The sequence below is a fragment of the Cebus imitator genome, unplaced genomic scaffold, assembly GCF_001604975.1.
Source record: "Cebus imitator isolate Cc_AM_T3 unplaced genomic scaffold, Cebus_imitator-1.0 Scaffold155, whole genome shotgun sequence".
Classification (NCBI taxonomy): Eukaryota; Metazoa; Chordata; class Mammalia; order Primates; family Cebidae; genus Cebus; species Cebus imitator.
In genome coordinates this window covers 496551-507704 of record NW_016107470.1, presented here as the reverse complement: position 1 = coordinate 507704, position 11154 = coordinate 496551, and the positions used below count along the sequence as shown (strand labels likewise).

The 11154-nt window shown below is 37.6% G+C and overlaps 1 protein-coding gene across 1 annotated transcript in view; it reads left to right on the top strand.

Moving 5' to 3' along the window:
* DOCK8 (dedicator of cytokinesis 8) overlaps positions 1–11154 on the top strand; it is a 246736-nt gene that overhangs the window by 41065 nt on the left and 194517 nt on the right. The window contains exon 2 of the mRNA XM_017543412.2: positions 10538–10640. Within this exon, the coding sequence (XP_017398901.1) occupies positions 10538–10640 (103 nt within the window). The remainder of the gene's footprint in view (positions 1–10537; positions 10641–11154) is intronic.

The window sequence follows — 11154 nt, the reverse complement described above, 5'->3', positions numbered from 1 at the left end:
AAAAAAAAAAAAAAAAAAAAAAAAAGAAATTATTGCCCAGTTACATATAGAATACATATGCAGCTGTAAAAAAAAGAATGAGGGCATTATTATGTATTTATCTGTTAAGTGAATAAAGCAAAATGAAGATCACCAGCAAACAGATAAACAAATTGTGATATTCACACAATGGAACACTCCTCCATAATATAAAGGAATGAGCTATGGATGAACACTACAACATAGATGACTCTCAACTACTGTGCTCCCATTTGTAAATAAAAATGTGAGAAAGAATATATACCTGTATTTGCTTATAAACTCTATATGCACAGAAGGAAACACAGGAAATTATTACCTAGATTGTCTATGGAGAGGGAACTGGGTACCCAGCAGACAAAAGTAGGAGGGAGACATTTTACAGTGTCTTTTTTTATACTTCTTTTATTTAAAATTGCAAAATATATTACATGCTCAAAATAAAAATAGAACACCTTATGTAACTATGTCTAAATATTACATGTAGTTTTCCTCTCTGGCTATTTTCTTTTTGGTTTTTATACCGCTTATTTAGCCCAGGTACATAAATGGAAAAAAAATGCTTAAAATATGTCATTTGCAAAAATAAACCAATATTTAGACATTTTAGAGCTAACAGGTTTTGTTCGTTTCTAATTTAATTCTACATGGTATCAGAGGAACTGCTCTGTATGATTTCTGACCTTTGCGATTTGTTGAGATTTGTTTTATGGCCAAGCATATGGTCAATTTGTAAAAGTTTAATGCGTGCAAGACGAATGTGTACTCTGAAGTTAGGCATAGTGTTTGTTTTCTGTATATGTCAATTAGCATAAGTTTGTTTATCGTGTTCAGGTTTCATGGATCTCTGGGGTTTTTTATCTGCATGATAGAACAGAAGTATGTTTGAAACTTTTACTTTAGTTGTGGCTGCAAATTTTTCCTTTTCCTTTTATAGTCCTTGCTTTGTATATTTTGAGCCTATATTACTTGATACATACATATTTTGAATTGTGCTCTCTGATTATTTAGGAAATGTCTCTCTCTTCAGTAATGGTTCTTAAAGTCCATTTTGTCTGATATTACCTAGCTACATCAGCCTTCTTTTGGCTAGGTTTTATAACTTTTTAAATTCTTTCACTTTCAGTCTGTTTATGTCCTTATGTTTAAAGTGTGTCAAAAGAAAGAAAGAAAGAAAGAGAGAAAGAGAGACAGAGAAAAGAAAGAAAGGAAAGAAAGAAAGAAAGACACTGCAATCTACCTGTATTACAAACATGTAAGCCTAAACCTAAAATAAAAGTTAAAAATAAGTAAAGTGTGCCTCTTCATGAAAACTTGTTAAGCATCAATAGTCATTAGGGAATGCAAATTAAAAACACAATGAGATACCACCACACACAACATATCTGGTCTAATAACTAAAATTAAAAATACTAACAACACTAAGTATTATTGAAAATATGGGAAAAACTGGACACTGATTATGGGAGTATACAACCACGTTAAAACACTTTAACTGAGCATTTGCCCAAGAGAAATGAAAGAATGTATCCATATAAAGATTTGAACACAGATGTTTACAGCAACTTTATTTGTAATAGCCAAAAACTGAAAACGACTCAAATATTCATAGACAGGTAAATGGATAAAATAATAATAATAATAAAAAAATAAAAAACAACTGTGCTATATCCATACAATGGAATACTCCTCTATAATAAAAGGGAGTAAACTACTAATACATGGTGCAATATAGATGGATTGCAAAATAATTCTGTTGAATGAAAGAAGCCAGACCAAAAAAAGAGATATATTGTATAATTCTATTTATATAAAACTCTAGAAAACGCAAATTGATCCACAGTGACAGAAAGCAAATTAGTAGTTACCAGGAGAAGGAGGGTAAGAATTAAGAAGGGGCATGAAGAAAGTTTTTTATTGTAGAAATGATTTCATGGTCCTATACATATGTCAAAACTTATCAAATTGCATACTGTAAATATGTGCAGCTTATTGCCTGCTAATTATACTGTTTTTAAAAGTAAAATGTGCTTCTTATAAGTAACATAATTTTTAAAAATGTAGTCTGATGACCTTTGTCTTTTATTAGAGAATTTAATCTGTTTACATTTAAAACTGATATAGACCAGGCATGGTGGCTCATACCTGTAATCCTAGCACTTTGGGAGGCCAAAGCGGGTAGAACACCTGTGGTCAGGAGTTCAAGACCAGCCTGGCCAACATGGTGAAATCCCGTCTCTCCTTAAAATACAAAAATGAGCCAGGCGTGATGGCAGGAGCCTGTAGTCCCAGCTACTCAGGAGGTTGAGGCAGGAGAATCGCTTGAGCCCGGGAGGCGGAGGTTGCAGTGAGCCGAGATCGCGCCACTGCACTCCAGCCTGGGTAACAAGAGCGAAACTCCGTCTCAAAAAAAAAAAAAAGAAAACAAACAAAACCTGATATATTTGGGTATAAATGTTCAATCCTACTGTGGGGTTTTTTCTCTTTTGCCCACTTGTTTCTTCTTGCTGTAGACATTACAAAAATACATGTTTGACTTATTAGAATCATAGGATTAATTAGTACTTTTACCATTTCCCAGATGATATAATATGGGCTTTAAAACATATGAAATCCATTTACCCCTCACACATTTTTGTGTATCATTGATGTTTTCATTTTATATATATTTTAAACTTCACATTATTATCATTATGTTGTACAATCACTATCATTTAGATTTATTTATGTTTACCCTTTTGGTGTATTTCAATGCTTTCAACACTTCTGTGTTTCCATCTGGGATTACTTTTCTTCTGCCTCAAGAGCTCTCTTTACGATTTATTTTCATATGGCTCTGCTGGTCATAAATTCTCTCCATTTTTGTTTATCTGGTAAAATCTTTTTTCTTCATTATTTATGAAGGATATTTTCACTAGGTAGAAAATTCTAGATTGTTAGTTATTTTCTTTCAGCACTTTGAAGATGTCATTGCATTGGTTTGTGAATTTTACTTTTTCAGTAAATTGAGAAGTTGTTGGTTGGTTGTGTTAGTACACTTTGAAGATAATGTATCTTTCCCCCAGATGTTTTAAAGACTCTTTTTCTCTTTGACTTTCAGTAGTTTTACTGTGATGTGTCTAGGTTTGATTTCCTCTGTATTGATTCTGGTGGTCATTTATAGGGCTTTATGAATCTGTGTCTGGTATTTTTATCAGCAATGTTTCTTTAAATATTACTTTGGCTCGTTTTGTCCCTCCTCCTCCTTTGGGATCCAGCTTACATAGGTTACATCGGTTACCTTATAACTCAACACACTTTTCTGGAAAGGCTCTCTTTTCTTTAAACACAAGACACTCAAATTATAGGTGTTCTCTTAGGTGATTATGCTGCTTCATCAGTAGATGATTATTATCAAGAAGGAAACTACATGATGATATATAAAGCCTGGGGAGAGGAGCTATCTCTGAAGACATTGAGGAATCCTTCTCCGGTCTTGCTCCACCCTCAAACACTTAAGCCATCTTCAGATGAAGACATCTGCTGTCTTCAGAGGAGCTTTCTAAGTGAAAGGGATTTGGGACTCCCGTGTGAGGAAGAAACGTAAATTCTATGCCTTGCTAATAAGGGGCAAACTTTTCTTTGTAGTCATGTTTCCACCTGTTGAATCCATTTTACACAAGTTGTAGAGTTACGGCTTGTCTGTTTATAAGAAGAGATAGAAAATATGAGAAACAATAAGACCTGAAATAGTCTATTGTAAGGCCACAGGTTGAAGAACTTATGAGGAATTTATTCCAGACTTTATGGCTGAAAATATGTATGCATATATGTTTATGAATGTATATAGATATATAGATATATGTGTATATAGATATATAAAGTTTGCTACAGAAATTCATTTTGTAGACTTTTACTAAAAGTATCCAAGAATGCATTTCAGAAAAAGCCTTAGATTTCTTTTATGCGGTCAACTCCAGGAACTACTCACTCTTGAGCCAGACCTGTATTTTCAGACCTTATCCATGCCATGCATAGTGATCTAACCCTTTGGTAGCTACATCACCCAGAGCCAGTTTTTTATAACAAATTTTTCAACCTTGATTTTTAAAAAATGTGACCCTGCCCTAACCTTGTAATTTAGGAAATTTGGGAAGAGGGTTGTATATAGCATCCTTTCACTGCTCACTTGAAGTAAATCATTTCTAGTCCTGAAACAATGGCTGTTTTGCAAGATTTAATTATACTGTATGTTGTGGTTGCGTTCACATGTACACCCACAGATGTCTTTAATTAATATTTATTACTAGCTTTGTGCTTTACACTATGTTTGTGGAGTGTTTTACAATCAGCTGTTTGTTACCAAGAGCAAATTATGTGTTTGCTTTTCTTTACCCCACCCCTTTCACTGTTGTTTAAAACATGTCAGATTCAGGAAAACCTCAAGAGACCCAAACTTCTTTCAATGCTTATAGATACAGTTTTTTTCTTAAATCAGTTTTAAAATCTATCCAACCATTTTGGCTGCTGGCCACACCAGCAGATAATGAAAGGATTTTCCTTGAAGGTCGACAGCCAGGGAGAGCCTTCCAGGGCTGTTTGGTTTCCTAGTACAGCTGCTGGAGTAGCTTGCGGTGCTGATTGATCTGCTTGGAGATTCTTGTGCATCTTTGCCCTTTAGAGCTGGAAAGGTGCTCAGGACTATATAGCCCAGCCCCTTCGGTTTACATTTAATGAAACTAAGACCCAGCCTAGTCAACTCATGTGCTTGAACTCAAGCAAATGGCAAATGTCAAAACTCAGGACTCTGTCAGTTAGTTTTCATTCTTGTTCGTTGTCCTTCTAGACACATCTTTTTTAAAGAAATGAGGCAGCATGATGGTTAAAATACTTAAAGTGGGAATGAGAAAAACCGATGTCTACGTATCATGAAATGGTTTAAAAGTTTAAAATGCTTTGTCTTCCTCATTAGACCCTTTTTTAATAATTTTTTTTTTCTCAAAATCTGGCTCAGAAACCTTGTTTTAAAAGTTTCCTAAACATTCCTAGGTGGAATTAGAAGCTCTTTCCTCTTTGCTCACAAGGAACTGTGCATATTCCTGTGTTAGAATACTTATCGTATTATAAGTGTTCAATTATTCATCTGCCCTCCTCCCACCTCAGTGGATCAGGCTTCTGGGGAGCAGCAGCATCATTGTCTTCAACTTCAATCCCTAGTGCTTGGCAGAGAGCCGAGCACTTAGTGTGTTCTCAATGTGGAATGAATGAATGAATGAATGAACCAACCACTCCTTCACAGTCTTGCACTATCAGTGAATCTTGTGCTTTATGGGACATAAAAATACCTGGAATTGCTGGCTTAAAATATAGTTTTCCAGGCCATACCACAAGAGATGCTAATACAGGACTAGGGAGGGTCCAGGAATTAGAAATTTTATTTAAGTAGCTGATATACTGCAAATGGTCCAGCAGCCACACTTTGCAAGCTCTACTCTATAATTGGTTGTGGTTTGTAGTCCCAATTGTACATCATAATTATCTGCTGATCTGAATAAAAGCATAGAGCTTCTCTGCCCACTCCCTACCGCCCATCCATCACCACCATTCTGACTCCTTAGTCACAATGGGTATTGACATTTTAAACAAATCCCAAGGCTCCTTTCCAGTAAAATGTGTGAAGATAAAGAAGATAATATTTATAAACTATTTTGAGTTCCTTAGAAGAAGGGTATCTTACCTCATTAAGGAAATATTATCATGATATAAATCTAGCATCATGAAATTTATCTCGGACATATCAAATTTGGTCTGAGAATCAAATGTAAAGGAAAATAAAAGCCACACAGAGTACCCGCATGGAAACACAGCCTGCTTTGGTTGTGTTCCTTTTTGTGGAGGCAGATGCCCCGCTTCACTAGGACCAGGGTAGAGATGAAGAGGGTTGATTTGGACACTGGGGTGCTATATGTTCTTTTGGGACTGAAGTTCCGTATTAGGAAACTTAACAGCTGACATTTACATAACTTTTAAACATCCCGAGTAGTACGCTCTGTCTGCACACTAACTTATATATATGCAACTTGTTTGTTTGTTTTGAAACAGGGTCTCACTTTGTCACCCAAGCTGGAGTGCAGCAAGCATGAACACAGTGCACTGTAGCCTCAACGTCCCAGGCTCAAGCAATCCTCCCACCTCAGTTCCCCGTGTAGCTGGGCCTGCAGGCACACACCACCATACCTGGCTAATATTTGTATTCTTTGCAGAGACTGGATTTCAACATGTTGCCCAGGCTGGTCTCGAACTCCTGAGCTCAAGTGATCCACCTGCTTTGGCCTCCCAAAGTGTTGGGATTAGAGGCGTGAGCCACTGAGCTCAGCCATATGCATTTTTTAAAAATTATGAACTTACATAATTTCACAGGAGACAGACCTAAATGAGGTAGTTATTAAACTACTTTGTTACTATGGAAAGGATTTCTGATCCTTGTAGTATATTTCCACATATATTGTTACATTGTTGTGTGTTTGTATTTAGTTGCTCATACTATTTTCTACTATAGCTTACTTTGTATGAAGGTTTCCATGGGTCAACCTAATTTATATTTTTGTCATTTTAAATGGAAAAACGATATCCCATGTATTTTATACTATTATTTGTTCAGTGTTCTTTCTGATGTGGGATGCTTTGGTTATTTCCAATTATTTGCTATCATGCTATTAGATACAGAGTTCTGATGTTCATTTTTGCTCAAAATTATATTTTTGTTTGTATGAATTCCACAGTGTATATTCCCCAAAGCAAGATAGTTAAAGAGTAACAACAGTTTTATAGTTCTGATTGCATATTACAGTATTACTTTTCAGAGACACAGAGCCAATATACAGCCCCACCAGGGGTATGAGGCATGCTGCTTTTCCCACAGCTTGACCAACATGACATTTTATCATTCCAGCCTATTTCTGCTAGCTTAATATGTGTGTAGGGCCTCACTGGAGACATTTTATTTTGAAGTTCTTCAAGTGATATGAAGCAATTTTTTTTCCATGTGGAATGATTCACTATTTTCATTTTAGGGACAAACAATTCATTCATATTTGACAGTTTTGAAGTGACAGGTTTAATTGCCTTCTGTATAATTGGTTCTCTAGGGAGAGAAAATAGGAGTGCTATTAGGTATTGGGTTAGGCTCAAAGTGTCAAGAAGATTAGCTGTATAGTTCTGAATTAGGAAAGTCATACATGGAGGCCTGGAACAGAAATACCAGTTGGCCCTGTTTAAGAAGACTAGAGAGCAGGAACATTCTGATTTGATGATGACAAAAATACTGGAATTTTGGCATAGGACAGCAGATCTTGCTTCAAAACGAAAGCAAGACTCTGGCCCCCTTGCCTCTTTGATCCTCTCACAATGCTACTTTCTTTCCTGAACATTTTCAGATATTCTTATTTCAGACAGACCACTCTGGTCTATAATAGGAACGGTTTTAGAATGGCCATGAAAGGAAGACATGTTATTTGAGAGCTCTTGGGGGAAGACCTGGAGGCAGCAGTCTCAGGAGACGTCAGTCTTATCTGTAAAAAGGTCAGCTTGGTCACAGAAAAGGGCCTTGGCTTGGTTGTGTTGGCCCTCTGTGGTTTATGATCCTCTTTTCAAGTAAGCAAATAAATAATTGCAGTGTTGGTTTGAGTTCCTATGGTGCCAAACACAAGATACATTGTTGCTCATGCAATACAGATCTTTTGTTTTGGACAGTGGTCTAATCTGTTGATTTTTTAAAAATTGGTGACTGTCCAACTTATAATTAAAATCAGTCTATCAAGCACTTGGAGACAAAATCTGAGGTTATTCTTTCATTCCTAGTTGTCATACTAATTTTTTACTTTTGTCATAAACATACTAATTTGTCACTTTTGTCTCTGTAGAATATTTACACACACACCTATCTCTATATAATTCTATCTAGACAACTCTACCTATATAATTCACATACTACAAAATTCACCCATGTGTACAGTTCAGTGATTTTTAACATATTCACAGTCATCACCACGGTCAATTTCAGAACATTTTCATTACTCCAGACAGAAACCCCAAACTCATTAGGAGCCACTCTCCATTTCTCTGCAATATCCCCACCCTAGGCAACCACAAATCTACTTTCAGTCTCTATAGATTTTGCAATTCTGGGCATTTCATATAAGGAATCATAGAACATGTGGTCTTTTGGTTTAGCTTATTTCATGTTTCCAAGGTTCATTTATGTTGTGGTGTATATATGTACTCTCTTCCTTTTTATTGTTGAGTAATTTCCATTGTGTGGATATACGACTTTTTGTTAAGTCATTCACCAGTTGATGAACATTTGGATTTTTTCCATTGTTTGGCCTTTATGAATAATGCTGCTATGAACATTCATGCGTAAGTTTTTGTGGGGAAGTATAGTTATATATATATTTTTTTTTGCGACAGAGTCTTGCTCTGTCGACCAGGCTGGAGTGGAGTGGTGCAATCTCTGTTCACTGTAACCTCTGCCTCTCAAGTTCAAGAGGTTCTCATGCCTCAGCCTCCCAGGTAGCTGGGATTACAGGCATGTGCCACCATGCCTGGCTAATTTTTTTGTATTTTTAGTAGAGACAGGTTTTGGCCATGTTGGCCAGGCTGGTCTCGAACTCCTGACCTCAAGTAATCCACCTACCTCAGCCTCCCAAAGTGCTGGGATTACACGTGTGAGCCACTGCATACTGCCAGGAGTATGTTTTCATTTCTCCTGGGTATACACCCATGAGTAGAATTGCTGGGATACATGGGAGCTCTGTTTAATTTTTCAGGAACCACCAGACTGTTTTCCAAAATGACTGCACCACTTTATATTCCTACCAGCAGCATATGCATGCCCCATTTTCTCCACATCCTTGTCAACACTTTTTATTGCCCCTCTTTCTTGTTACAGCCAGCCTAGTGGTTGTGAAATGGCATCTCATTGTGATTTGATCTGCATTTCCTTCACGGCTAGTAGAATACTTACTTTCTATCCTGGTATTTTCTTATACTTAAAAAAAATTAAGTAAACAAAATGCTGTAGAAAATTAAAGAGTATAGTTATGCTTGCCGCTACTGCTTTCTCTGAGGTTTCACACTTTGTTGCCTCATCATGTAAGGGGCTACCACTAGGATGAATGCGCTCCAGCCTTATTCTTCCAATCTTCTCTCCATTTGTCATTCAGAATCCTGGGAAAGAGAGATGCTTCTTCTGCCGTGAGTTATGTGCCCACCCTTTTGATTTGTGTTTCTGCCTACACAGTACACAGCATGCGTGCAGGCATCTTGAAAGGAAACTGGGATGCTCCTGAGGGAGAATAGATGCCAAAGTTGGGACAAGAACCCAGTTTCCTGCCTCTAGGTGTAACTCATTGCCAAGGTTGGGAACAAAGCCAACCATTTGAGAAAACTCATCATGCAGGGTAGTTAGTAAGTGCGCCCTAGCACACATTTTCACAGAGAAAACATAATAAGCTTATATATAATAAGCTTTGTTCATAATATTTAAGTATTACATTTACATATTATATTTAAAGTTACAATATTTTAAAATTTATATATACCCTTGTTGGACACAAAGCATGTTTAAAATGTATGACCTCATTTGATCCTCAGTAATCTCTGTTAGTTTCTAATTATATTCAGTAGTGGTATTGGTATTGTATGTTTTGGCCTCATTGTGGTTTAAATACACTTTTGTGCACTAGCCTGAGAATGCAACCACCGATACAACGATGTAATGAGAAAACGTGCTCTGAGCTCCAAACAAATGGCTAACAGATGAATGCTCAGAAGTCAACCTGTTGGTAAGCTGGGCAATCACTGGCCAGCAGTCACTTGCCAGCAGGTGTGAGCAGACAGTGGGGAACAGCTTCCTCTCATGTGTGTGGTTCCTGGCTCCCTGAAGTGTTGGCTGTGCATTGTCTCTATGAGTGATGGGAAGGATCACTCCACTAGGAGCAGTTTGGAAAAAATACAATAATTGGGAATTCCGTTAGCATCGGAGGTGCCTACAGGGAGGTAGAAGCATTCATATAACAGTTCTCTGGTGTTCTCTGCTATAGCAGCCAGCCAGCCAAATGGGTTCTGCTGCTTGAAATGAGGATGGCTGGATCAAAATGGCAGCTCAGGGTTTGAAGGATTCTAGTCAGAGACCAGACATCTTCACGTAGAGAGAACTCTGACTGGCTGGGGGAGAAGGAGTCAAATGCCCTGGATCTTTTTCTTGGCCTCAAAGTCCTCCTTCTTCTGCCATCATCCTTCCAGTATTGGGCAGGACCCTGACTGCAGGCATCATGGCCTCTGTGTACTTCTCAAGGGTATGCATTGTCACATAAAAACTACCATGTCCACTAACAGGCCACTGAGGGTACCTAAGTCAGTTCTGCTTATCGCCCAGCCAAAGCCTGTGTTTTATAACATAATATCAAAGATTGCATCTAAAATTGAGATGATTTCTTAAAATAATCGCTTCATTTTGATTTTTCTATTTTAATCCAAGGTATTCTTCAGCGGAAATAAGGAAACAGTTTACTCTCCCACCAAACCTTGGCCAGTACCATCGACAGAGCATAAGCACCTCTGGCTTCCCCTCTCTTCAACTAGTAAGTATGAATTCCAGGTTTACTTAGCCAACAGTCAAGTGCAGAAGTGCCCAGGGTATGTGTTTGCCTCCTGCTCCTTCGATCTTCCTGCCATCACCTCACATTCTCCAACCACCAGATGCTAACTCTGTGACTGCTTCTGGACATCAGATGATATCCCTCTCTTCCTCTGCCAACCTGGACTTAGGGTGCATAACAGGACTTATCAGAGCTGTGCTTTGGATGTCTCTGGACTAGCTTCCAGGCTACTCAGTCTCATCGAAATTATGGTTCATATTTGGGGGAGACAGGCTAGCTTGAAAACTTACCAAAATCATCTTCTTGCAAGTATAATTTACATATAATAAAATTCACACATTTTGGGTGTACAGTTTGGTGAATTTGGCAATTTAAAGTCACAGCCTTCACTCAGTCACGATGTAGAACACTTCCTTTATCCTAAAGAGTTCCCCAGTGCCCTTTGACCATCTCCTCTTCCCATTCCCAGGCCATAACCCCCAACTCACACAATCTC